At 63.7% G+C, this 27,245-nt stretch overlaps 2 protein-coding genes across 4 annotated transcripts; one reads left to right on the plus strand and one right to left on the minus strand.

The window, feature by feature from the left end:
* The first annotated feature begins 213 nt into the window (after window positions 1-213).
* Window positions 214-12,402, plus strand: FLII (FLII actin remodeling protein). The gene is made up of 30 exons (XM_070389618.1): window positions 214-427; window positions 1,938-2,048; window positions 2,437-2,508; window positions 3,588-3,668; window positions 3,985-4,070; window positions 4,153-4,314; window positions 4,467-4,570; window positions 4,793-4,968; window positions 5,054-5,211; window positions 5,767-5,851; window positions 6,324-6,471; window positions 6,633-6,769; window positions 6,910-7,122; window positions 7,257-7,436; window positions 8,038-8,120; window positions 8,236-8,310; window positions 8,509-8,592; window positions 8,697-8,868; window positions 9,363-9,467; window positions 9,558-9,749; window positions 10,017-10,205; window positions 10,283-10,422; window positions 10,507-10,738; window positions 10,852-11,006; window positions 11,099-11,159; window positions 11,236-11,364; window positions 11,494-11,600; window positions 11,692-11,797; window positions 11,904-11,969; window positions 12,054-12,402. The coding sequence occupies exons 1-30, from the start codon at window positions 365-367 to the stop codon at window positions 12,186-12,188; spliced, it is 3,807 nt and encodes a 1,268-aa protein (XP_070245719.1). The 5' UTR covers window positions 214-364; the 3' UTR covers window positions 12,189-12,402.
* On the minus strand, window positions 12,400-27,245 carry LLGL1 (LLGL scribble cell polarity complex component 1). Of its 3 annotated transcripts, none has more exons than XM_070389621.1 (23): window positions 27,081-27,245; window positions 23,827-23,924; window positions 21,943-22,024; window positions 21,722-21,852; window positions 20,526-20,684; window positions 20,270-20,432; window positions 20,057-20,189; window positions 19,713-19,767; window positions 19,468-19,622; window positions 19,170-19,393; window positions 18,938-19,005; window positions 17,839-17,992; window positions 17,652-17,756; window positions 16,986-17,278; window positions 16,703-16,847; window positions 16,474-16,627; window positions 14,841-15,136; window positions 14,186-14,450; window positions 13,990-14,104; window positions 13,676-13,785; window positions 13,364-13,484; window positions 13,134-13,220; window positions 12,400-12,921 (listed from the first exon to the last, which is right to left on the minus strand). In XM_070389621.1, exons 1-22 carry the CDS (start codon window positions 27,159-27,161, stop codon window positions 13,142-13,144), a joined length of 3,186 nt encoding a protein of 1,061 aa, XP_070245722.1. In that variant the 5' UTR covers window positions 27,162-27,245; the 3' UTR covers window positions 12,400-12,921; window positions 13,134-13,141. The 3 variants fall into 3 exon arrangements, with proteins under 3 accessions (XP_070245722.1, XP_070245720.1, XP_070245721.1); XM_070389619.1 differs by having other exon boundaries at window positions 20,057-20,192; window positions 27,081-27,244; XM_070389620.1 differs by having other exon boundaries at window positions 12,400-13,220; window positions 20,057-20,192.

The following is a 27,245-nucleotide window of genomic DNA, read 5'->3' on the forward strand; positions in this document are numbered from 1 at the left end:
GCGGGCACGTAACCGCGCACCCGGGCTGGCCTACGACCCGGGACGCCTAGGAGTGTGGGCACTGGCCCCGGAGCGTCTCCCTGAGGCTCGTGGCTCCGGACGACGATCCGGGCGTCCTACTGGCACTGCCGCCAGAACCACCCGGGTCCCCGGCTTTGACCAACGCAGGGACAGCCGCGGGCCGAGAAGGCCCTTCGGGGTATCGGAACACCGCGCTCCTCGAGGCCCCACGCCCCAGAGCTGGCCCCGAGCGGCCCCGGGCTGAGGGGCGGGGCCGGCGCGCTCCCCGCCCCGCCGGCTCCGCGGTCCCCGCCCCGAGCGCCAGGCCCCGCCCGCGGTCCGCTCCCCTCAGCCCAGCGCCGCCATGGAGGGCACCGGGGTGCTGCCGTTCGTGCGCGGCGTGGACCTCAGCGGCAACGACTTCAAGGTGAGCCTCCGGGCGGCAGCCGGGACCCCAGGCCCGCCCCTCCGCTTCCTGCGCGCCCGGTACCGCAGACGGGCTTGCCCGGACCCCGCCCCGGGCCGACGTCCCAGGCCTCCGTCCGGCGCCCGCGAAGACAGCCCAGGCCGGGCGGGGCGGGCAGGCGCGCGCAGGGTCCCGGAGCTGCGCCGGGGCGCGCGGGGCGCGCGGGGTCTGCCCACCGGGGAGGGTACTGGCGCCTGGCCCCGGCAGGCCGGCCGGGGGTCCCGGTCGGAGCTCGAGCTCGCGCCTCCCCAGCCCTCCCCGCCCCTGTGAGGTCATAGCCCAAGCCGGGCCCTGACTCATGGTTGCGCCGCCGGCTCTGCGCTACCCGCACCCGCCACCCCATCCTGTGTGGTCTTAGGCAAGTCACTTCCCCTCTCGGAGCCTCGTCTTCTCGACTGGTGGAGGGGCTTACATTGAAACCCCTGGAGGCAGGGATTAGTTGTGGAGGGCGTGTTGGGCAGGTGTGCGAGGCCCTGGGTGCCAGTTGTCTGAGCAGCTGCCGAACTGGCAGACCAGGGCCGCTGGGAACACCAGCCCAGCCTCGGGGCGGATCAGTGGTTCTTGAGAACTGAGAATGAGGCCGCAGGGCTGGTGACCAGAGAGGAGGCCCTGAGAGATGGCTTGGTTCCAGGATGGTCCTTAGGGCTGCAGGGTGGATGAGTGGGTCGACCCCGGCTGGCGTCAGTGGAGCGTCAGCCTGGGTCTGCAGGGTGCAGTGGTCCAGGCAGTGGCTGGGGTCAGGGCAGAGGAGACAGGCCCTTTCTTCCTGTATTTACCCACCCTTGACACCATGCACACTCCTCTGCCTCCATCCCCACCGTCCTCACCTGGAGTCACCAAGTGTCCTCTCCAGTCTAGGAGAGTGAGTCACCAGCAGGGAATGTGGATGTAGGGAGAAGAGGCACCAGCCCAGAGCACTGAAGGCATAAGCCTCCCCAGGCTTCTGGCCACAGGGCTGGGGTCCTGAGGTGGGCATTTGAGTCTGGGGGACAAATGGGTGAGTGAACTAATGAATATTCCTGTGTGGGAAAGGGTGGGGAGCTGGGGCCTCATGCAGGGGGTGGGTGGCAGGGCACAGGTGGGGCCTTGGCAGAGACACAGTTCAACAAATTGAACAGGCACAGCCTGGATGCAAGGCGAAAACATTGAGTTGATCTGACCGCACAGCGGACTGTGGGGTGGCACCTAGAATAAGCCTTCCTGGGCCGAGAATCCAGCAGGAGAGGCGGGGGTCTTAGGTCAGCAGCCATCCTGATCACCAGTGGGTTCTCAGGAGGCTTTTGTCATCAGAGGGCTTTCACCAGCCCTATTCTACGGGTGAGAAAACTGAGACAGAGTGGCCAAGTGATGTGTCTGGGGTCACACACCCAACTAGACGTGACTACTGCCCCCCAAAGGCTCCCACGGGCTGTGGGGGCCACAAGGTGGCAGAGCAAGGGTACCATGTCCCAGACCTGTGACATTCCCCCAGGGTGGCTACTTCCCTGAGAACGTCAAGGCCATGACCAGCCTGCGGTGGCTGAAGCTAAACCGCACCGGCCTTTGCTACTTGCCAGAGGAGTTGGCCTCCCTGCAGAAGCTGGTAAGAGGCTTTGGGCAGGCAGGGGAGGGTCCTGGTGGATGGGGCTAGCCAGGTGGGCAGAGCCTGTGCAGGACATTGCCTGTCACAAGCAGAACTGGTGGAGAGGGGATGAGCACCCTTCCTGGGAAGTATGCAAGAAGAGGCTAGGTGTGCGAAAGAGGAAAGATGCAAGAGTAGACTGGACCTGGATGGCCTAGGGTGCCTGGTAGGACAAGGCTGTGGTAGCAGATAGGGGCTCTGTGGGAAGATCCCTGGGTGGGGCAAGGCCCTGGTGGTGGATGGGGGCTCTATGGGAGGGTCCCTGGACAGGGGAAGGCTGTGGTGCCAGTGGGTGCTCTGTGGATGCCCAGCCCACCCTGCTGAGCCTCTGCACCCTGTGCCGGCCCAGGAACACCTGTCAGTGAGCCACAACAACCTAACCACTCTGCATGGGGAGCTGTCCAGCCTACCATCGCTGCGGGTGAGTGCCGCCCAAGACTGCAGAACTCAGGGTGGCGCCTGGGGGCCAGGCCAGCCCCTCTGTCCACCCTGGTGTCAGGGGGGTTGGGGGAGAGAGCATGCAGTAATGACCTGAGTTGAGTAACACGTAGGAGAAAAGGTGAAAAAACCTAAGTCTGATCCATTTTGAACTGCTGTGATAGCTGATCCTGGCCGAGCAGCACTCCAGCTATTTCTCAAGGGTCTTTCATGTGATCCCAACCTCCACCAAGTTCACAGATGAGGAAACTGACCACGGGGGCAGGTCACTTGCCTGTGGTTTATCCCCAGTGATAAAGCTGGGGCAGGGCAGGGGAGGTGGTCTGGGTGGGTCATTCCTCCTGCTGTTCTCCATGGAACCTCCCGTCCCAGATCTTCAGGCCATTCCAGTGGATGGCCTTTAGGTTGGAGCCCTGAGATGCGAAGGGCACACCTCTGGAGTCGGGTTAAAGCTGAGCTCTGCATTTTCCGAGATGGCCCTTCAGTGACCGCCGTGAAGTGGCAGGGTGTCACCATGCAGACACTGGGCAGACAGGGAGCCACAGTGGCGGCTCCTGTTTCTCCTTCTGTCACCTGTGGCCATGGTGCCGTCCCCTGGTCCGTCCCCCCCTCCTCAGCCATCCTGCACTAACGTCCTGCACCATGAAAGCCTGAGCAGATTTCAGCCCTAAGGGCACAGAAAGCAGGCTTGCTGTGAGTCTACACTCGGATGCTTTTGGTCCAGCCTTCTTCCGTCTGTGCCAGAAACTCTGACTCAGAGCTCCATCCCTATCTTGCCCTGTGGAACTGGGAGGAAGAGGGGTTATTCCATCAGAAAAAGTTCCCTGCGTTTCTGTGTGCTGGGCTGTGAGGCACGTTTGAGTTGGGCTTTGAAGTGTGAATAGGAGCTCATTGGTAGAGTAGGAAGGGCTTGCCAAGTAGAGGGACTACAAGCAAAGACCAGAATGGGAGAGCACTCAGGATTGGTCTCCCGTGGGCTGACGGAGAAGGTAGCCTTCCCTGACCTCTGCTTCTCCTTGGAGTGGAAGCCAGGGCTCATGGACTCTCGTGGTTTATCCCCAGGCCATTGTGGCTCGAGCCAACAGTCTGAAGAATTCAGGAGTCCCTGATGATATCTTCAAGCTGGACGATCTCTCAGTCCTGGTCAGTGGTCACCCACCACCTGGCAGTGAACCCTACTATTCAGTGACCCTCCCCCCACTGCCCTGGTCCCTGGGGCCATGGTTTTCCTGTTGTACAAATGAAGGAACTGGAGAAGTCCGATGGACAGTGCCTTGCCCAAGGTTGCTCAGTTCCCTGACTTAGGCCGCTTCCTCCCAGGGTCCCACTGTCTCCCTTTGGCCTGGAAACCTCCTCCTCTGCTGTCCTCTCAGCACCCATCCCAACCCTTGAGCGTGTGCAGGCCTGGCGGGGTGGGGTCAGCCCTGCTACCCCTGACCCAGCCTCACTCCCTCCCCAGGACTTGAGCTACAACCAGCTGACAGAGTGCCCGCGGGAGCTGGAGAACGCCAAGAACATGCTGGTGCTGAACCTCAGCCACAACAGGTGCCGCGTGCTGGGCTGGGCCGGGGAGATGGCTGACCCCAGAAGCGGAGCGCAGCCCTGACCACTGACCCTCTGCCCACAGCATCGACAGCATCCCCAACCAGCTCTTCATCAACCTCACTGACCTGCTGTACCTGGACCTCAGCGAGAACCGCCTGGAGAGCCTGCCCCCCCAGATGCGCCGGCTCGTGCACCTGCAGACGCTTGTGCTCAATGGGAACCCACTGCTGCATGCCCAGCTCCGGTGGGCGCCCGCCCTCCCCACTGGGTCCGGCCTAGCTGGGTCGACACCCGCCTGCCTAGCTGTCAACACCAGGCATCCCGCCTACCCCGCCCACACCCACCCTCGGGCCCTGCCCCTGGCCTGAGGCAGTGTCTCCCCGCGTCTCCCCACAGGCAGCTCCCAGCACTGACAGCCTTGCAGACCTTGCACCTGCGGAACACACAGCGCACCCAGAGCAACCTGCCCACCAGCCTGGAGGGCCTGAGCCACCTCGCAGGTGGGCAGTCCCCGGGAGCCCTCAGCCCCTTCCTTCCTCGTGGAGGAGGCCGCTGGACCCTACTTCCCTAAAAGCCTCTAGGGGGAGGGGTGCCTCCAGGGGAAGGGGTGTGGTTACCACCCATCATGTGCCTGAGGCTACAGAGCCAGAGGGGTAGCCAGGCTTCACATAGCTGCCTTGGAGCCACTAGGGGCCCTAGCTGACATGCTCACCTGTGCCCAGATGTGGACCTGTCCTGCAACGACCTGACGCGCGTACCCGAGTGCCTGTACGCCCTGCCTGGCTTGCGGCGCCTCAACCTCAGCAGCAACCAGATCGCGGAGCTATCCCTGTGCATCGACCAGTGGGTGCACCTGGAGACCTTGAACCTGTCCCGGAACCAGCTGACCTCGCTGCCCGTGTGTGCAGGTCTGGGGAGGGTGGGGCGGCCATAGGCCATCTTGGCACCCACCTCAGACCCCACATCTGCTGTGTCCCCTACAGTCGGCCATCTGCAAACTGACCAAGCTGAAGAGGCTGTACCTGAATTCCAACCAGCTGGACTTTGACGGGCTACCCTCAGGCATCGGCAAGCTGTCCAGCCTGGAGGAGTTCATGGCTGCCAACAACAAGCTGGAGCTGATCCCCGAGAGCCTCTGCAGGTGCTGGGCTGAAGTGGGGCCTCCCCCGCGCCCCATGGTCTCTGTGCATTGTACAGAACACGAGGGGTTGACTTGAGTTTGTGGATAAAGACACTGGGTTCATGCCAGTGGGTTCCCCAAACGCCCTTCAGGGACAAGGGGCAAGGCCAGAGGGACTGCACTGCTGCCCCCTTTGAGACGCTGTGCTGCCTTTGCTCCCCGAGGTCACAGCATCCACTAGCATGGTCCCCGGCACTGAGAACAGAAGACCCCTGGCAGCTTCTGAGCTAATTTGAGAGCAGAGTGTGGTTTTTGATGCCCTTTTGCTCGTGTCCAGGGGTCGCTGGTTCTCAGAAGGCCATAGTGGAGGATGCTGCCTGTAGGAGCCACAGAAAGGGCCTCCAGTCACTCAGCCACAAGGAAACTCGCCCCGCCCCCAGCCTTCTGGGCTCTTTGGAGCTGGCTGGTTTCTTAACTGGCCAGGCTGCTCAGGTCCTCTGGTCCTACCTGGCTGTCCAAGCCAGGACTGGAAGGCCCCTGTCTGCCCACTCCTGAGGCCCGACCGTGTCCTCACAGGTGCACGAAGCTGAGGAAGCTGGTCCTCAACAAGAACCGCCTGGTGACCCTCCCAGAGGCCATCCACTTCCTGACGGAGATTGAGGTCTGGCGGGCAGCTGGCGCTGGGGGTGGGGACAGACCCCCAGGAAAGACCAAGCAATGGGGTCCTGGGGAGAGGGCAGCAGGGGCTCCTGGAGGGCTGGCCGGTGCCAGGGTGGGGAGGAGGTGATGCTTATCTGCAGGCAGCTGGCGCTGGGGGTGGGGACAGACCCCCAGGAAAGACCAAGCAATGGGGTCCTGGGAAGAGGGCAGCAGGGGCTCCTGGAGGGCTGGCCGGTGCCAGGGTGGGGAGGGGGTGACGCTTATCCGGCATCCACATCACACTCGGCATTGTCACTTAAGCCTCACAGCCAGCCTGTGAGGCCGCTCTTCGCAGATGGGGAAGCCAGGCCCACGGGGGCGGCAGGGTGGGGACCTGGGCCCTTTGGCCCTGGTGGTGCAGAGGTGGAGATGGGGTTTGGGGGCACTGAGGGAGAACCGGGGCTCAGCACTGGCTCTGTTCACCCATGAGGCAGGTCCTGGATGTGCGGGAGAACCCCAGCCTGGTCATGCCCCCCAAACCTGTGGACCGTGCTGCCGAGTGGTACAACATCGACTTCTCGCTGCAGAATCAGCTGCGGCTGGCGGGTGCCTCCCCTGCCACGGTGGCCGCGGCGGCCGCTGGTGAGCATGGGATGCCTCTCTGGGCCTTAACTTACTCATCTGTAAACAGGGTGGGATGTTCTCTCTGGATAGGGGGTGTGGGGTTGGCCCCTGGTTGGCTGGATGCCCTGGGGATGAAGGGGTCGGAGCCAGCCGGGTCAGCCGTGTGCCCCTCCCTTCAGCAGGGAGTGGGCCCAAGGACCCCCTGGCTCGCAAGATGCGGCTTCGGAGGCGCAAGGACTCGGCCCAGGACGACCAGGCCAAGCAGGTGCTGAAGGGCATGTCAGATGTGGCCCAGGAGAAAAACAGAAAGCAGGAGGTAATCCGGCTAGACCAGGGCTTGGCTCTGCTCGCCAGGGACCCAGGTCGGGTGGGAGAGGGGACAAGGGCAGAAGGGCTCCGTTCTACCAGAGCTGGGCATGGGCAGAGTCAAGTCAGTGTTGTGCCCACCCCCACCAGGAGAGCGCGGAGGCCGGAGCGCCTGGGGGCAAGGTACGGCGCTGGGACCAGGGCCTGGAGAAGCCGCGCCTTGACTACTCGGAGTTCTTCACCGAGGACGTGGGCCAGCTGCCTGGCTTGACCATCTGGCAGATCGAGAACTTCGTGCCTGTGCTGGTGGAGGAAGACCTCCACGGCAAGTTCTATGAGGCAGACTGCTACATCGTGCTCAAGGTGCGAGTCTGGATGCTGCGAGGGGCCGCGGGGGCGTCTCTTGGATCGCTCTGGATGGGGTGGGAGGGGAGAGCTCTGCAGAGCATGGCGGTGCCACTGGCAGGGGCTGACCCAGATGCTGCCCCGGCCTCCAGACTTTTCTGGATGACAGCGGTTCTCTGAACTGGGAGATCTACTACTGGATCGGCGGGGAGGCCACACTCGACAAGAAGGCTTGCTCTGCCATCCACGCCGTCAATCTGCGCAACTACCTGGGTGCCGAGTGCCGCACGGTGCGCGAGGAGATGGGCGACGAGAGCGAGGAGTTCCTGCAGGTGCGAGGGCTGGGTGGGGCTGACAGGGATGTGTCCAGTGCGGGGACAGATGGGGTGAGGTCAGAGGAGCGAGATGAGACCACTGGTTGGGAGCTGGGTCAGGTGAAGATGAGATGGCCAGGCTAGTTTGGGAGTCCGCTTGGTGGGGGTGTAGCCAGGAGAGACGGGAAGTTGAAGCAAGAGTTGCAAAGGGACTGGCTACCAAGGAGGTGGGGCCAAGGGCAGGGCCAGAGTCATCCAGTGAACTGGGTCAGTGAGAGATGCTGGCCTGCCACCAGCTGGTTACATGCAGACACCTACAGAAGATTTTGGGTACTTACCTAAGTTTGCCATGTTCTGTAAACGTGCTTGGTCCTGTCCCCTGATACGCTTGAATCTTACCATGCTGTGTCTTGTACAGGAGCAAACGGGTTCATGGTTGTGTGTATACTAACACCCCAAGTGTGTTTTTGTCTGCAGGCATAGATCTTATATTGTTTTTTAACACTGTCATGGATTCATAGCATCTGATCCATCTGTACACAACTCTGCTTCTCCTGACAGGTGGTATTTGGTGGGGGTAGGGGGGCAGTTCAGTAAAAGGTCACACACCCTTTCACAGGTATTTGACAACGACATCTCCTACATTGAGGGTGGGACAGCCAGTGGCTTCTACACTGTGGAGGACACGCACTACGTGACCAGGTGAGGCTTGTGTGTGAGGGGCACTGACCTGGACTCAGTCGGGAAGGATGGGGGAGGGCATTGGGGTAAATCTGCCCTTGGTGCCCCCCCAAGCCACTCTCGCTCTGGCCCCCAGGATGTACCGCGTGTATGGGAAGAAGAACATCAAGCTGGAGCCCGTGCCTCTCAAGGGGGCCTCCTTGGACCCAAGGTGAGCCCCATGATGTGAGGTGGTGTGCTTAACCCCGTACCTCCTCCCCACAAGTGTAGGGGGACAAAGCTGGGCTCTAGATAAGAAGCCGCCCAGCCCTTGTCCCACATTGCAAGGAGGGATTTGGGATGAGGTCAGAGGCACAGGGGCAGTTATTGCATGTGGCCCATTGCAGCCCCTCCCACCACTTCTGTCCAGGTTTGTTTTCCTGCTGGACAGAGGGCTGGACATCTACGTGTGGCGAGGGGCCCAGGCCACGCTGAGCAGCACTACCAAGGCCAGGTAAGAGGACTGCACCCTGCCCAGACATCCTGGGTGCTTTGTGCAAAGGAACATGGTCACCTGAGGAGGTATGGGCCTCACTAAGGCTTTGCATCTGCCCTCAGGCTCTTTGCAGAGAAAATTAACAAGAATGAGCGAAAAGGGAAGGCAGAGATCTCGCTGCTGGTACAGGGCCAGGAGCCCCCAGAGTTCTGGGAAACGCTGGGTGGGGAGCCCTCCGAGATCAAGAAGCACGTGCCTGATGACTTTTGGCCACCCCAGCCCAAGCTGTATAAGGTGAGCTTCATCAGTGGTCAGGATATGGGCGGGCCTTTGCACCACTGTGGTGGCTGTGGGCTCATTCTGGACTTTGGTGGGGAGAGGGTGCCACCTCCTGGGCAGGAAATGCCAGGGTCTGAGTGGGGCCGTGGAAACTAGCATCAGGCTCTGTGGTTCCAGGAAGGTGGGACTGGAGAGAAAGGCCGAGAAGTACATGGGTGCCTGGCCTGAGCACCTGGTCTTGACTCTGTGGGTGACAGGAAGATGGGGGTGATGTGGGCAGGAAAAGGACCAGTTAGAAAATCTGTAAGGACCCAGAGAGGGAAGGCAGGTTTAACAACCCTTCTGCTGGTAGGATTTCCTGGAAAGGAGGTTGGGGTACAGGGAGACTAGTCTGGAGAGGAGCAGGCTGTGGACTTGAGCACAGTGGCCAGCCTAACCAGGGGCTGCTGTGGGTTGGTCTTGTGTTCCCTGGACCCACCCTAGTTAAACCCATCTCTTGCTCCTGCCAGGTGGGCCTGGGCCTGGGCTACCTGGAGCTGCCACAGATCAACTACAAGCTCTCCGTGGAACATAAGAAGCGGCCCAAAGTGGAACTGATGCCTCGGATGCGACTGGTGAGACTCACAGGGAGTTAGGCCCCTGGGCCGAGATCCCTCCCTGCTGGCTGACCCTGGCCTTGACCTCCAGCCTCTGGGGCCCCGCAGCTGCAGAGCCTGCTGGACACTCGCTGCGTGTACATCCTGGACTGTTGGTCCGACGTGTTCATCTGGCTCGGCCGCAAGTCCCCACGCCTGGTGCGTGCCGCAGCCCTCAAGCTGGGCCAGGAACTGTGCGGGATGCTCCACCGACCACGCCACGCCATGGTCAGCCGCAGCCTAGAGGGCACCGAGGCGCAGGTGCGGATGAATGCAGCTGCCCTCGGAGGTTTCCTCCCCGAGGTCCTGTGACCGCGTTTTTGCCCTGACGCCCCATGAACGGGTTACAGACTACATAACATCCCTACACAGCTTCCAGCACTGCTGCCAGCCCAGCCCCTTTCCTACCCGCCCCTCCCACTCCCAGGCCACACCCCTATAACCCGCCCCTTCCGGCCCCGCCCCGTTCCAGGTCCCAGGCCCCACCCTGCTCCGCGGACCCCGCCTCCTTAGGCTGTGCTTTCGCAGGTGTTCAAGGCCAAGTTCAAGAACTGGGACGACGTGTTGAGTGTGGACTACACGCGCAATGCAGAGGCCATGCTGCAGGGCCCGGGGCTCGCGGGGAAGGTGAAGCGTGACGCCGAGAAGAAGGACCAGATGAAGGCAGACCTCACGGCGCTCTTCCTGCCGCGGCAGCCGCCCATGGCTCTGGCCGAGGTGGGCGCAAGCCCCGGGCCGCGGGGCGGGAGGGCCGGCTGTGCCGGTCCTACCGTGACAGGTGGGGTCGTACGCAGGCCGAGCAGCTGATGGAGGAATGGAACGAGGACCTGGACGGCATGGAGGGCTTCGTCCTGGAGGGCAAGAAGTTCGCTCGGCTGCCAGAAGAGGAGTTCGGCCACTTCTACACGCAGGATTGCTATGTCTTCCTCTGCAGGTGCCCTGCACCCCCCCCTTACCCGGCCCTCCCCCGGTGCTGGGGCCTCGGTTCAGCCCTGCCCACCGCCCTCTGACCTTGCAGGTACTGGGTCCCCGTGGAGTATGAGGAGGAGGAGAAGGAGGAGGAGAAGGCGGGGGCCGAGGACAAGGAGGGCAAGGAGGCGGCAGCTGAGGCGGAGGAGAAGCAGCCTGAGGAGGACTTCCAGTGCATCGTGTACTTCTGGCAGGGCCGTGAGGCCTCCAACATGGGTTGGCTGACCTTCACCTTCAGCCTGCAGAAGAAGTTCGAGAGCCTCTTCCCTGGCAAGCTGGAGGTGTGGGGGCCTTGCCCCAGAGCCCTGGGCGGGGGGCATTCCTGGGGAGGCTTGCCCCACTGGGAGCAGGGTGGGGGTCCAGGGAGCTGCCCCTGATGCTTCCACACCTGCAGGTGGTGCGCATGACGCAGCAGCAGGAGAACCCCAAGTTCCTGTCCCATTTCAAGAGAAAGTTCATTATCCACCGGGGCAAGAGGAAGGCTGCCCAGGGCGCCCTGCAGCCCAGCCTGTACCAGATCCGCACCAACGGCAGCGCCCTCTGCACCCGGTACCTGGCTGCGGGGCGGCCGTGGGTGCACAGAGGTCGGGCCTGGCTGCTCCCTGCTGACCCCTCCCTCACTTTCCCCTCCCCTCCCCCAGGTGCATCCAAATCAACACCGACTCCAGTCTCCTCAACTCGGAGTTCTGCTTCATCCTCAAGGTGGGGTCTCGTGTGGCTGGGACCGAGGGGCAGGGTGGGGAGCAGGGTGGGCCTGACCTGACCCCAACACACCCAGGTTCCCTTTGAGAGCGAGGACAACCAAGGAATTGTGTACGCGTGGGTGGGCCGGGCGTCAGACCCTGACGAGGCCAAGCTGGCAGAGGACATCCTGAACAGCATGTTTGAGGCCTCCTACAGCAAGCAGGTGACCGGGGTTGGGGCGGGTGGTCAGGTGACAGGGAGGTGGGGCTCGGGGGGCCAGGCGGGGCGGGGGGGTGATCAGGTGGGGGCGGGCAAGCAGTGGGCCCTGAGCTGACCAGCCTTCTCCCCCTAGGTCATCAACGAGGGCGAGGAGCCCGAGAACTTTTTCTGGGTGGGCATTGGTGCACAGAAGCCCTACGACGACGACGCTGAGTACATGAAGCACACGCGGCTCTTCCGGTGAGGTCGCCCCGCCACCGCTCCCAGCGTCCTCAGTCCTGGCCCTGCTGCCATGACCCTCAGCCTCTCCCTGACCCTTGACTTCCCCCAGATGCTCCAATGAGAAGGGCTACTTCGCAGTGACTGAGAAGTGCTCTGATTTCTGCCAAGATGACCTGGCAGACGATGACATCATGCTCTTAGACAATGGCCAAGAGGTGAGACCCGCCCCCCCTCCGCCCGACTCTGCCCACACTGGGAGCCTGACGGTCCCTAAAGAGGCATTCTGAGGCTGGGAGACCACGTCCCCTGCTGTCCCCACAGGTCTACATGTGGGTGGGGTCCCAGACCAGCCAGGTGGAGATCAAGCTGAGCCTGAAGGCCTGCCAGGTGAGTGGGGGAGGGGCCGAGGATGGGCCTGGGGGAGGGGCCGAGGCTGGGGCTGCCCTCACCAACCCCTTGCCCGCCCCCCAGGTGTACATCCAGCACATGCGCTCCAAGGAGCACGAGCGGCCCCGCCGCCTGCGCCTCGTGCGCAAGGGCAATGAGCAGCACGCCTTCACCCGCTGCTTCCACGCCTGGAGCACCTTCCGCCAAGCCCTGGCCTAAGGCCACCGCGCTCCACCTCTGTGGAGGGATAAGTGCCCCCCTGCCACCGTCCCCAGCGCCACCAGTGGGGTGACCCTGACCAGTGTCTCCAGGGGTCTGGCAAAGCAATCTCCCTCCACTCTGAGCTCACGTGTGACTCCCCTTCTGCCAGGGATAAAGCAGGTGTGGCTGTCCTTTAAGAGATATTAAATGCTTTTATTTTCAATATTAAAAATCAGTATTTTTAATTTTAAAACGCTAATTTAACAAAAATGACAGAAAAAAAGTCCCCCAGAGTACAATCTACAGGAAATCCATCCTGACCCCCACACGCACACGCACACACGGCCAGGCCTTGGTCCTGGTTCCAGAGTGGAGCTTTCACACACACACTTGCACGCAGCACGGTGGTCGAGGGGGTGCTGGCCCAGGAGCAAGTACCAAAATAGTTTTAGAAATGACTGTGGTGCCCGGCACAGGCGTTAGAAAAATACTCTTTGTTTGCAAAAGGAGAAGAGGGGACGGCACATGGCCTGGGAGGTGGTAGCCGTGGACCCGGCTGCCTCCCCTGTGGCGCCTGACTTTCCGGGTGGCCTCTGCCTGCAGGCAGGGCCCGGTGGAGTCCCTGAGGCTCAGGGCCAGGCTGGCAGGCCCCACAGAACCCCAAAGTTAGCAGGTGCAGGTCTACATGGAGGACCGGACCTCTGGCTCCAGCTCCGAGCAGGGCGGGGGCGACCTGGCAGTTCTGGCCTCCCTAGCAGAGACAAACAGGATCAGCAGAAGGCCAAGGAGGTCCAACGGGGCAGGCGGCCTGCCACACGTGTGCCACCAGTCTCCAGGATGGGGGGCCCTGCAGTGACAGCCTGAACCCCGAAGCGAGGGAGGGGGTCACACAGAAGGAGCCACAAGGTCTGTGTCGGGAGAGGCTGGGGGAGGTAACTGACTCAAGGGGACCAGGCTGCGCACCTGCAGCCTCATTTGATCAGGATGGCGCAGGCTCGAGCCTCCTCTTCGGACAGGTTCCGCAGGTTCTTCTCAGATTCCTCTGAGGAGCTGCAGGGAGGGGCAGCGGTCAGCAGATCTGGGGTCAGGCCCTCCTCAGTCCTTCGCCCAGCTGGGGTATGAGGTTGGCTGAAGGGTCAGGGAGGGAAGTTGGGAGCGACCAGCCCCTCCTGTGGACCCAGCCAGCTCCTCACCCCAGGAAATCCTTTACGTCCTCCACCGTCATGTCCCCCGTTGTGTCCAGTGTGGTGTCGGCACTAGTGGCCGAGTCAATGGACATAGGTGAGAGCATGGCCTCAGGTGGCTCTGGGGTGTCTGCAGGGAGGAAGTGAACAGGGTCCTTCTAGGGCTCCAAGGCCCCGTCCACACTTGACCTGGTCCCAGACCAGCCCACGGTGGACCATAGCACCAACCAACCCCTCCCCAGACCCTCTGGGCAGCTGCCTCCTGCAGAACACCCCCACTGCCACGAGACAAGCTGCCCAGCTAACGCGCGGCCTCCTCACCAGCCTCCTTGCAGATGGGATCGGGGCTTCCATCACAGCTCTGTGGGGCCAGGATGATGCCCGGGGTCCCATTAGCTTGGCTCAGCTTGGGTGACTCTCGGGACCTGTGGCTGCACAGATGGGCTGTGCTGCAGACCCCCGGCAGGCATCTCATGGCTTGAGGGCCAGATCCCCGCCCTCCCATTCCTGAGCCTTGGGGCCAGAGGGATGACTGGGGAGGGCCACCCTGCTGCTTGCTGAATTGGGGGATGGAACAAGCCCAGCCTTGGTCCCAGCGCTGCAACCCCCTGGCCAGGGGCTACCCCTTCACACACCTGATGTGTGTGGCACCTCGGGGCCAGCGGACGTCCAGAGAGCAGAGTGGCTCGGTGATGTTCCGGGCACTCAAGGAGAAGCGCTCAAACTCCGAGGGGGAAATCAGGTAAAACCCTAGGAGGCGGCAGGAAGCACAGTAAGGGGCCACGTCCCCGCCTCCCAGGAGCCCTGACTGCAGCCGCCGGCCCGCCTCACCCTGGCCGTGCCGCGTGAACACGCAGGAGGCGATGCCGCTGATGTCCTCCTTGCGGATGCAGGCATAGTGCACCTGGGGCCGCAGGCCCGGCACTGAGAACACGTGCACGTCACCCAGGTTAGTGAGGCAGGCCAGGCAGGTCTCCGTGTAGTCCTCGCAGGCCACGCTGGCAAAGGTAGCCAGAGCCACCTTGCGCACGCGGCAGCCCTCGTGGGCTGTCAGCTTGAACTTGGTCTTGGCGCTCACCTTGGGTAGCGTGAACACCTGGAGGTGGGTGTAGAGTGGGTGCTAAGCGGAGCCCGGGCCAGTACACACTCCAGTGCCCCCAGTCTAGCCCGGCCCCCACCACCTCCATCCAGAACCACCCACCCTGAGCTGCCACCCTGACCCCAGCTCCACAGCCCAGAAACCTCCCAGGCCCCTCCACCTGTGGCAAAGCCAGTCATGCTGGGTGGTCAAGTTGGAAGCCAGTACCCCACACCACAAGCTCCTGCCAGACCACCCAAGGGTCCTGAGGGGCACCAGGGTTCCCCAAGGTGCCTCTGCCATGGCTGGAGGCTCTCAGGAGGTCCCAGTGAGCAGGAGTGGATGCAGGCCAAGGGTCCGACGGCATCCAGGAGGCGAGAACCCCAAGGGGTCTCGGAGACTGCTCACCTTGAACTGCTCCTCGGACGCGATAAGCACAGCATGGCCACCCTGCATGTCGGGCGCCTGTGCGAGGTCCCGCGAGGCCTCGTAGGGCTCTGGCAGTGGACGGCCACGCCCGTCCAGCACCGCGATGGCCACCACGGGGGCACGGTGCATCAGCTGCACCTCCTTGCCCAGCACAGCCTCTACCGCTCGCTCTGGCCGCTTCTCACCACCTGCCACTGCCGCCGGCACCTCCAGTGCATAGGCGAACACGGAGCCCGAGTTGGTGCCTGCCCACATGGTGGGGCCATGGTGGGCCGCTGCAGGGAGACAGGCTGGTGAGGCGGGTGTGTGCCATCCCTCCCCTCTGGTGCCCTAGGACCCTGGACTGGGTCTCTCCTACATCCCTGGTGACCCCGGCTAGCCCCCTGCAGGCACAGGAGTGCCCTCTAGGGTCCCTCCACAGGCACATCAAACTGGACCCTGACCTCTCAGACCTCTCCTAGCATCCCAGTGACGCGGCCCATCACCAGTCCCAACAAAGACTTGGACTTGGGCCCCACCCGCAGGGCACCCAGGCACCAAGTCCCGGGCCCATCCAGGATGCACACCACACAGTCCAACTCTTAGGGAAGGCTCTTGAGTAGACAGTGAGCTAAAAACACTGGGGTGCAGATGGACCCGGCAGTCACACTGTGCACCCTCAATGGCCTGGTGACCTCAGCAACAATCTTACCTGGGAGGGAGGGGATACCCGAGCAACCAATAGGTGAGCAACAGGAAGCCACGCTTCTCAGGGAGACAGTGGAACCAGGTCACGCCCCCCTCCCCCTGCCGCGGGCTGCCACATGCAGACAGTGGGAAGACCCCCCAGACAAAGGGGCCCTCAACAAATGACATCAGAAGTGGGGGGCTCCCCTCCCAGATGGAGGAGGAAAGATGCAGAGATACCATGCGCACACGAGCTGGACGCTGACCCCATGCCAACTCTGAGAAGGCGTTTCTGAGGTGAATGGGGTCACCTGTGGGCCAAGGGTGACAGGCAACCCCAGCCATCAGTATCCACACTCCAGGCTTCGACACAGGCCCTGTGCCAGAAGTGAGGTCCACCAGACACACCCTGAGCTGCCCAGTAACCTTCGTTTTAAGTTGTGTTTAAAATGTGTTTACAAGATACACGATGTATGGAGAACAGGTCGGGAGTCAGTGCAGGGCTGAAATGCCCCATTGCCAAGTTAAATTGATCAGCGGCTCTGTCCATAAACCTCAACGCACCACTGCCCTGGGCAGGACCTGCTGGAGCTCTGCCCACTTGGGGTCAAAACCAGCTCCTCCCAGGCCTGCCCTCTGCTCCAGTCACACTGCCGGGGCGACTCACATCCGCCTAGGCCTTGGTGCTGCAGCCCGTACTTTCCCCAGATCCTGGGCTCCCTTCTCTGCCCAGGTCTAAGGCCGCCCCACCCACTCACCGAGCCTCACCATCGGGTTGTTCCAGGGGCTGCTGGGGGTCAGGGTACCCTGTTGCCAGTACAGCCTGGCACTCAGAAGGCACACAGTATTTTCCAGCCTTCCAGAAGGCACGGGTCCACCCCATCACCCATTTCCCAGAAGACCAAGGGACACACCACCCCTGGCTGCCCACCCTGCCCAGTCTCACCATCTCGAAGGAAGGTGTCTGCAAAGTATAGACAGCGCACAACGCCCGAGAGGGAGTCGTCGGCTGAGCGGGGCTCAATGCGGCGCTGCACGGGTGTCACCTCCACATCCTGGGGACCGGCCTGCTCCGCCAGCTGCGCGTTGGCCTCCTGCAACTGCAGGGGCGCAAGGTCGGGCCACCATCCTGCCCCCCGCCCCCATCACCCTGCCCACCTTGCCTGCTGCCCCACCTTGCTGCCGGCAACCGTGCGCTTCTTGCCCGATGCGCGGCTCTTGCGGATGCGCCGGAAGGACTGGCGCAGCGACTTCTTGAGCGACTTCACGCGGGACAGCGGCCCCTCCATGGCCAGGGAGTCGCTGGGGTGCAGGGTGCACCTGGGGGTGCAGGCCGGCCATCAGGGAAGCGCAAGTCAAGCAGCCAAGGGGCAGACCTCCCCCAGCGGGGCCCTCTGAGGCTTCCAGCACCCCAACCTGCACCCCCATGAACCTCAGGAGGGGCTTGCTCACGCCCACCTGGCCAGCACGGGGCTCCTGCGCAGATAGTCAAAAAGGCCAAAGCCGTGACTGGTCCCAAAGGCCACGAGGCCCCACTCGGCATGGAGAGTGACGGCTGTGACGGCGGCTGGTGGCAGGCACTGGACGAGAGCGCGGGGCTGGAAGCCGGCTGGCCAGGGCAGTGGTCCCAGGCGCGGGCTCAGCCGCTCATGGCCTTTCCATGTGAAGCCCTCGCGGTCCTGCAGCAGGTCCAGGCTGGCCACGCCCACCGTCTGCTCTGCCGGCGTGTCACTCAACTCCAGCACCAGCACCTGGGCGGCGGGGGACAGTCAGCTTGGAGGACAGGACACCCCCACCCAACCCGAGCCAGTGACACCACTGCCAGGGTGCTTCCAGGAGTCTGTCTGGAGAGCATCCTCTGAATAAGCACTGACTGGTGCCTACTGTATACCAGGGCCCTCACTGAGCAACACCATGGAGACCAAGACCTGCAGGCCCCACCCTCCCAGGGTTCACTTAACAGGTTGCTCCCGCCCAGGCCCCAACCCTGTGAGGGTCCCCAAGGCCCCAGCTGGCCTCCCCCGTTCCCACCTCTGGGTTTCTGCCGGGCCAACCCCTCTAGCACCCTAGCGGACCTGCTAGAAGCCCTCAAGCCCCGCAGCCCTGGCAACACCTCGGCCCCACCTGACCCGCGGTGCCGGCCACCACCATCTGGGCCGTGTATTTGCAGAGTGCCACCTTCTGTACGCCGAGCCGCGGGTCATCGCTGTAGGGGTCGAAGCAGCCCACCTGCGGGGATGGGAGGGGAACTGGTGACAGGGCAGAGCCCAGAACAGGCTCCCCGGGCCAGGAGGGGGTGGGGGGCTCGTACCTTGCGGAAGGGCGGCCAGTCGTCCTCGGCGGCCTGGGCCAGGCTGTCAGCGTGCTCGCAGTCCGTCTGGAAGAGGCCGGCGGTGCAGAGCTTGTAGAGCGGTCGCAGGGCCACGCCGGAGGCATCCCAGAAACGCACCGTGCCGTCCTCGTGGCTGCGGAGAGGCGGCGTCAGGCCCAGGGCCCCACCCCACCACTCCGCATCTGTTCAGCCAGCAACTGCTCACTGGGCCCCCAGCACCTAAGCCAAACACTGACTGGACTCCTACTGCATACAGCAAACAGGAAGCACCAACTGTATAGGGCAAGCAAGTACTGAGCACCTACTGTATGCCAGGCCACATTGCCTGGCCCTTCCCTGCAGAGAGGATGAGAAGGTGCAGAAATACCACTGGAAATAATGAGAAAAGGTGCGGAGCAGTGACTCAGGGCACAGAGGACCATGGGGGTTCTGCCCCCAGGGGCCTCCAGAACACGTGACAGAGATGCCCCCAAAGCAGAGGAGTGTGCTAGGGCAGGAGCAGGAAACCTGGGGAGGGCAGGAGCAGGAAACCTGGGGAGGCCAGAAGGAAGCAGCCCAGGACATAGCCATAGAGCCCGGGTCAGGGCCCCTGGGCGGCGGCGGCAGCCCAGAGCCAGGGAGGGAGAAGCTCAAAGTCTGCGGGCTGGCTGGGACACCTCCAGAGGCCTGAGGGTCCCGGCACAGGCAGACGGCAGGGGCTGGGCAAGAAGGTGGGGCCTGAGTCACCGGGCACGTTGGCGCCCGCCAGGCCCAGGCCGGGCTCTCCGGCACCTGCCCTGGGCAGCTCGGCGTGGGCTGGCCCAGATTTTCCGGTCCCGGGATAGGCTGAGTGGGTGGAGCTCAGTTTCATCAAGGAGGGACGGGCCTTAAACCAGAGTCTAGGGAGGCTTCACCTGGTGCACCCAGTGAAGAGGGTGACCTGGTCCCACCAGGGGCCAGGCCTGAGTCAGCGGGCAGGTCAGCACCCGCCAGGCCCAGGACAGGCCTCGCACCTGCGCAGGTGGCACCAGACCCTGCTCGCCTACACACACACACGCTCACATACCTGTCACAACTAGGCTGGAGAGGTATCACCTACCCGGTCAGCAGCAGGCCTCGCTGGGATGGCTCCTGAGCCAGGTTCCGGCCCCCAGTGATGGGCCAGCTCTGGGGGATGGAGTCGGGTGTAAGCTGAAGTCATGCCAGGCACCACGTGCAGGACGCAAAGGCCCGGCAGGTGTCCCACCTACACCTGCCACATCCCCTCCTCGGGCCCAGCCTGCAGTGCACCCCCGGGGGACCCCTGCCCCACCCTCCCCACCGGCACACACCGAGGCCCCAGAGGCCGGCTGGGGGCTCTGCTGCTCGCCAGCGCTCACGATGCGGGCCCAAAGCTTGGCGGGGACATTGGCAACGTGGGCCGAGCAGGTGATGGCGGACGAGTGCAGGGGGGCCAGGTACGGGGCGGGTACGGCCGGCCAGCCAGGCGTCTGCAGGTCCAGCACCACCAGTTCCTCTTCGAGCAGCACGGCGAGGGCCTGGGGCTCATCGAACTCTGCAGGACGGGGCGGGTGAGCGCAGCCAGAGATGCGCGGGGCCTAGGTCTTGGGAGGGGGGCTGGGTACGCACCATCCTCGGGCCGCATGCTGTGCACCGTGAAGAAGTCGATGACGCGGGAGGTGAAGTCCAGTGTCACCAAGGTTTCAGCCTGGAGCACGCTCACGCAGTGGCGGTCGCCATAGCTGGCGCGGGGCATGCCACCACTAAAGATGACGAAGTGCTCGCTGTTCAGGGTGAGAAAGCCACATGAGCAGCTGGTGGGGCTCCAGGAGAGCCTACCCCCACGACCCTACCCCCAGGCAGGCCCCACCTACCCAGACGCACAGCTTCGCCACAGGACCTTGTTGATGGCTTTGCAGGGGAAGGGGCCTGTGGGGAGACAGCACTGGCCTCACTTGCAGGCTTTCAGGCAGGGACCTGAGGGCCCTGGATCGCATTTCTCACCACTGCCCCATCTCCTCCTGCCTCCATCATCCCCACCGGGCGGCTGTTCCCTGCACCCCAAGGGGAAGGCATGCTACCCAACGTGGGGCAGAGGGGGTGCTCTCACCTTTGGCCTGGTCCTGCCACCTTCCACACATCCCCCCTGAAGTTCTCCAACTGAGGCCAGTCGGAGCTTGGGGTCACAGCCAACCCTACACAGGTCCCCCACACTCACCATAGGGTGTGGTGGCCACTGTGGGCTGCGCTGTTGGGGAGTTGCCGGTGTCCACGGCCCAGATGGCGTAGCTGCCGTCGCTGTGCGAGCTGACCACTGTGTGGCCACTGCGCTCCCAGCACACGCTCTCCAGCTGCTGTGGGGTGAGGGAAAGGCGTGAGCTTGGCGGCGGTGAGCAGAGGCCCCAGGTGGCCGCCAGCCTCATCCACACACCTGGTTCCCCAGGAAGATGCGCTCAGCACAGCGAGCAGCCTGGTTCCAGATGACCAGCAGGCCCCGGCTATAGCCAATGAGGATCTTGGTGGGGTCCCGCAGGTGTCCCTGGAGTGACTCCACGGGGCCCAGCGCCTTCCCACACCGGTAGTCATCAGGCACGCTGAAGGCAGCAGAGGGAGTGAGCGGGCGGGGTGGTCAGTGGGGGGGGCGGGGGCTGGTGGAGGGGGCACAGGGAAGCTGGGTGGCCTCTCACCTTCGCAGAACCTCGTCTGGGCCCAGGGTCTGCCCCTCAAGCAGCGTCAGGGTGGGAACATCCAGGAAGAAGATGCTTCCGCCCTCGGTGCCCAGTGCGGCCATGTCACCCGCAGCCACCAGCAGGACCACTGTGATGTGGGCGAGGCTGGGCAGGCCGCTGTGGGGCCGAGGGGAAGCAGGTGAGGGTGGGAGCCCACACACCTGCTGGGGAGGGCATGGGGGCCCGTGACTGTCAGCTCACTACAGCCCCTCTGGTCTCGCTGGGCCCTGGTCATGCAGGGGGCTGGCCCCCGGGAAGGCCACGGTGGTGGCTGCAGACACCATAACCAGCTCACTCAATTATTCACCAGGATGTCGGCAGGGAGAGGGATAAAAATAGGTCCCCAGGTCTTGGAGACAGGCCCTGGAGCTCCTTCCCCTACCCAGAGGGGATAGCGGCAGGAACCAGGTCCCGCCTGGGCAGGGACCACAAGCTCCAGGACTCTGCCTCCAAGCCCCACCAAGAAGCCCCATGCCTTCAGACATCTCCCTGACCCTGAAGGGGGCCCCCAATCACTCCCCCACAGGAGCTGGAACACCTCAGATCCACGCTGGGTCCAAGCCCAAGCAGGACAAGCCTGTTTCTGAGCTGGATGGGCATCTTGTGACCTGGTCAGACTTGCTGCAGCCATTCCAACAAGGGCTTGTGGGCCAGGAACCGCAAGGCCCCTTACTCTCCCCGTGAGGGTTGAACCCCATGCTGTTGCCCCCCGGGGCGTCCTGCCAGCACCTCACAACCCAGGGAGACCCTTCTTGTTCTGACCTGCCCTCTCCTCCCCGCACAGTAGGGCCCATTGTCCCGCACCTGTCTAAGGGTCCAGAGGACCAGTGCTGAGGTCAGTTCCTGCTCCAGATGCCCCTCTCGCTACAGGGGCACAGGGCCGCTCCCCAGGCTCTGGGACACAACCTCCCCACCCTGGGCCTCCTGGGCCCTGGCAGTGCCAGGGCACAGACCCTCCCTACTGACCATGGGCTCACCTGGGACTCCCGTCTGATGCCCACAAAGTCCACAGAGCAGCTCTCTGGACTCAGGCCCAGCCTGAAGTGCACCACCCCACCTCAAGTCCCAGCCCTGGGGCAGCTTCCTGTCCCCATTGCACCTTCACAGGCCCCCCACTACATCTGGCAGCCACAGCCGGCCAAGCCCCTCGGTACCTGGCGCCGTCAAAGCCAGGCCGACTGGGTGCCTGGAAGTGGATGGCTTCCTCCAGGTGGGCGCAGCCATCATGGTGGACGATCTCCCACAGGTGGAGGCTGTCGTCATCCAGCAGGGTCAGGACTCGACCCTGGCGGGTGAGTAAGACCAGGACTGAGCTGACTGGGATCGGGGGCGGGGCAGGGGGTTTCTGGGGGCCGGCAGCAGGGCCGAGGCTCACCTGACCAGGCAGGAAATGCATCTGGGTGACAGTGGCCGCATCTCGGTGCAGGCCCGTGAACTCCACACCAGGGGCACCGTAGCTGAGGGTGACGGGTCAAGGGTGGAAAGCAGGCACAGGCCAGGACATCAACACCAGGGATCACCTAGCCCCTCCTCCCCAGGACCACTGCATCAGGCCCCCGGTGACACGGGGAGGGGTGTCACCTAGCCCTGTCCTGGGGCCCTCCCAGGTCTGGGGGCTCCTCTACGGAAGAAGCACTACGCTCAGGATGCAGACCCATTCGGTCCTGCAAGTCAGTGCTGCGTATGGCCTTCCCTTCCTCATCTGTAAAACCGGCCAGTGACTTGCTCACCTGCCTCCTGGGGCAGACACAGGACACCTAAGAACGCAGGTTCTCCCGGCACACCCGGCCCAGGCCCAGTTCACGGCTCTAAGTCAGCCTCACGGGTCTGTGGGCGCAAGAGCTGGCCTGGCACATTGGCATCATGGGCAGAGATGCGAGGCCAGGCCCAGGAAGCCCGGGGCAGAGCAGAGTCCAGGCTGCCTCTCCACAACCACAGGCTGCTGCCAGCCGCAGGCCAGGAAATCCATGCCCTCGTGGGGTGGCAGCCTCACTGAGTGGGGAGAGGCCCCAGGGACTTGGAGAGGTGGATGCCTGGCTACAAGTGCCCAGTGTAAGCGCCAGCGTCCCAGCAACCTCAAGCTTCACCGTGGACGGCGGGCCAAGGGGCCCCAGCGGGGAAGACTAGGCTGGGGTCAGCAACGTTGCTGGGAGACAAGGCAGGAGCCGTTGCTTGGAGCTGGAGCCGGGAGAACACAGACAAGGGGACAAAAGAGGGGCAGGAGTGCTGGGCGGGAACCAGGTCGCCAGGGAGACGGGCCAGACTCGGGAGTGGGATGGCCCCTGTAACCAGCCTCAGTTTCCTAACACAGGACACGGGTAGGAGTGGTCTGGGGGACGGGGGCTCGTCCTCCTCTGAGGCCGTCTGGCCGCCCATCCTTTGTCAGCATGAGGGGCTGGTGTGTGTGCAAGGAAGACCCCGCCACCGGCAGAGACACACTGTGCCGGGAGAAGGGGCCATGGGACCACGGCTCCCACAGGCAGGCAGCAGTTGGAGGCAGGAGCAGCAGGCAGGGAGGGGACTCCTGGGCAGGCAGCAGCCTGGGGCAGACGACCAGGGCACCGTCTCCTCCCTGTCCCACGAATGCCTCGGGATCCACGGAAGAGGAGGGGGCACCTAGACCCAGCCCCTCCCCTTGGTCCCTGGAGCTGGCAAACTCACAACTGCCCGACCAGTGCCCTGAGTCCCGGATGGGGAGACCCCATCCCACCCTGTAGTGGCCAGCCACACCCTGCACCTGGGCCCCACCTGGGGGGCTCACCTCGTGCAGTGGGGGTGGGCTGCTCCACAGCAGGAAGGAGGCATCCAGCTGCCAGCCTCCCCCCGCCCCGCCCCCTCCCCTTGGAGCTCTCAGGAGAATGGCCCTTTGTGCGGCTCACAGGCCCATTGTGCGGGGCCAGCGTCCAGGTGGGGGCCGCGCCGCGCTCACCACGCCGAGCCTGGCACTGCCCCCAGCCCTCAGCTGGACACACGTGTCTTCAGGCCGGCACACGTGTGTGCACCCAGTTCCCAGGGTAAGGCCTGTTGTGACCCTGGTCCTCCCACCACCCTTGCTGGGGACCATGTGCTGCCAGCCCCGGCCTACCTCCCCAGTCACAGCTGCTGGGACAACAGGAGGGTTGCCGAGGTAACTGGCTGCAGCGATGGGCAGCTGTGGACCCCTTCATCTCTGAGGCGCCGCCTCAGGGCAGCAGCTGCACGACCTCCACCAGGGGCCCTGCCCGGCGCCCCACACATTAGCCACGACCCCAAAGGATACATCTTGACGGCCCCAGACCGGGTGCCGATGGCCATGATACGAAGCTCAGGGTCAAAGGCCAGCGCACTGGGCTGGTTGGGGAAGCCATGCTCCACGGTCTGCAGGGAGGTGGGGGTGTCTGCAAGGCACAGCCCCCACCCGAGGCCCACCCATGGCAGTCTCCAGCTCTGTCCCTGCTGCATGCCCGGCCCCTGGACCTCAGTGTCCTCAGCTGTGAAATGGATGACCACACCTCCCGCAGGTGAGGAAGGGCCTGAGCCCTGGCACCACCACAGGCCTTCCCAGCCAAGGCCCGTCCCACTCGACACTTGGGTCCATGACAACAAACAGAATGCGGCTCGCAAGGGAGGATGCGCGGGCACAGACGCAAACCCAGCTGCCCCACGGGGTGGGCTCTGCACCCCACTCGCCCAGGCAGACTGAAGTGGGGTACAGTCCTTGGTACCCCCCACACATAGGCTCTGCATGGCAGTCAGAGACCAACACGCAAGGTTGGCTAGGCAGAGGCTCTTAACTCCCCTGAACCAGGGCTGCTCCCCACTCCCAGCCCCAGAGACAGGAAGAAGGGGGCCCAGACAGAGGGTGCTTCCTGCCCAGTCCCTGAAGGTGTCACGCACCTCCCAGACTCAGGCTCCGACCTGGAAACTGGGGGACATGGCTCCCACCCATCCCTGGTCAGGGCAGTAGGCAGTGCTGCACACTGGGGGTGTCAGGGGAACAGCTCCCACCGGGTTCCCTGCTCCTGGCAAAGCCCTAGTTCCCCCACCCGCCCACCAGCACAAGGAGCCCTAGTCAACCCCAAGGCCTGGTTAGGAGCCCTCCCCGGGAAGCTGCACCCCTGGGCCCCCAGCCCCCAGTACCAAGGTGGGATACCACACGTGGCTGCCAGTTCCTCCTGACCACTGCGTCATCAACACACAGGTTTTATAAGAACCCCTAGTCCCCTGAGGCCTGTGTCCTTCTCCAGCCCCAGCCCATCCAGGCAAGGACTGAGTCGTCTGAGCAGCTGGCTCGGCCCTGGGCAAGTCACAGCACTGTCCGAGCCTCAGCTTCCCATCCAGGCACTAGGGAGCCCACCTGAGGACAGAGTGGACCACTGGACCAGGGTGAGGTGGCAAACACTGGCACCGCTGTGCCCACACTGGACCTGACCAGGTCCTGCAGCCTGTTCCTCTGTTCAGGACTCTCGGGGACCTCCAGCTCACTCCAAGTCAAAAGCCTAGTCCTTACCACCTGGCCCTCTCCAACCTCCCTTCCATTGACCCCTGGCTGCTGGCCTTCCGCTCTCCTCCAGTCCACCATGGAAGCTTCCTGCCTCAGGACCAGAACACCCACCACAATCCCTCTACCTGGCATGTGCCCTCCCCACTTTGGAGCCTTCCCCCAACTCAGCAGCTGCTCCTCTACACCCTCACCGGCCTGACTTCCTCCACAGCACTGACCACCAGCCCAGCCATTGCCAGCTGCACACCCCACTCCCTGTTTCGTCTTCTCACTGTCTCCCCAGCTAGGACACTGGCCCCTCAAGGCAGTATGTGTTAAGATGATACAGAGTGGACACACAACAGGCAACCAGGGGCAGGGGCTGGGATTTGGACCCAAGACAGCCCAAAGTCCACACTCACCCGACCACCCTCCACCCCCGGCCACTTGGGAATCTGAGGCTTTTTGTTTTTGCTTGTTGGTGTTGCCACGCGGCATGTGGGATCTTAGTTCCTGGACCAGGGATCGAACCTGAGCCCCAGGAAGTGGAAGCACAGTCTTCACCACTGGACCACCAGGGAAGTCCCGGGGACCTATTTTCTAGTGATCAATTGCCAGTCCCTCTAGTGACCCTCAGCCTAAGTCCACCCCCCTCCTACCACTGCTGCCCACTCAGAATGCGGCCTCGCCCGCCTTAGCAGGGAGCCCAGCTTCTGCCACCAGGGGCCAGATGGGGGAGCGCCTCCCCTCCACCTTTCTGGGGCCCCCACTTCACACCTCGACTCCTGGCTGAGGAGGTGACACTTTAGCATGACACCTGCCCCACCACGCTGTCCTCTCACCTCGAGGGGCTCACCCTCAGTCACTCAGCATAGGAAGGGGCCACCTGGGAACCCCTGGGCACTAGCCTCCCCTCTGGGCCCCTTGGCCATCAAGCCCGAGGATCCTGGCACCCTCTATTGCCACCTGGGAAACCTTGCCTGCCCTGAGAAACGTCCCGGCCTTGGCCAGTGCAGAAGCAGTGCCCAAAGAGTGTCTCCCTGGACCAGGGTCTCCTGCCAGCCTCTCGGAATCTACAGCAGCCCCTGCAAGGGGCCCTGGCTCTCAAGCTGAAGTCAAATCCCACTGACAAGGGCACACAAAGACCAAGCCCCCGCTCACTCTGTCTCTGGCCAGGTCGTCAGTTCTGTGAACCTCAATTTTGTCACCCTCATGTGAGCATAACGACTCGAAGCCCCAAGAGCAGCAAGGGGGCATGTGATCAGAGGGCTTGGGTGTAAAACTGAGGCCAGAAGTGACACCCCTGGGGGGAGTTAGCAAGCGGCAGGCCGGGCCTCTCTCAACCACACACCAGAGCAGGAAGGCGGGGCTGAAGGCAGCCCCTTTCCCGTGGCCCCTCTGGCCCTACCCAGGAAAGAAAGGAAGGAGCAGCCCTCTACCCCCACCTCCGCCAAGGCTCCAGAAGCGGTGGGTCGGCTGCCCCCGCAATAGAGTCCGCAGCAGGGAAGACCGTGGCCCCATTTCATCGCAAGGGAAACTGAGACCCCAGGATTCGAAGTGCAGTTGGTTACACGGCCAGGCATGCCCCCTGGAGCCCCGGGCAGGCCGGGCACAGCTCAGGCGGGAGTCCCAGGCAGTGGGGGAAGGGAGGAGAGGAACCGGGAAGGGATTTCCCAGCCCCACCCCCCAACATCTGCCCCAACTCAGCACTCCTCCCCACCGTCCTGGGTGCGAAAGCAAAACAAATCGGGCCCAAAGGCTGCGCAGGGGCGCCGAGGTCCCCAAGAAAGAGATAAAGAGGCAGAGAGTGGAACCAGAGCGAGAGTTGAGAGCCGCACGGAGGCGGAGAGGCCCCTCGGGGAGAGGCCAGCGAAGTCCGAGGCGCGGAGACATGAGCGGAGGAAGCGGAGGGCAGGGATGCAGGCGCGCGGCTCGGGCGGAGCGGAGCTGGGCGGCCCGGCCCGGCGTGCGCCCCCTCCCCCGGCCCGACGTGGCTCCAGCCAGGCCCCCGTCCCCGCCCCCAGCCAGCTGCCCCCGGCCCGCCGCCGCACCTTATGGAAGGCGAAGAGCTCCTGCTTGAGCTTCTCGCGCTGCGGGTCTGCGCCCTGCCTGCGGAACCGAAACTTCATCATCTTGCGCCCGGCCGCCCGCCGCCGCCCGCAGGATGCGCCGCGCGGCCCCGCCGGTCCTGAGGCGCGGGCGGGCGGGAGCCAGGC

The sequence above is a fragment of the Bos mutus genome, chromosome 19 (genome assembly GCF_027580195.1).
Source record: "Bos mutus isolate GX-2022 chromosome 19, NWIPB_WYAK_1.1, whole genome shotgun sequence".
NCBI classification, from domain to species: domain Eukaryota; kingdom Metazoa; phylum Chordata; class Mammalia; order Artiodactyla; family Bovidae; genus Bos; species Bos mutus.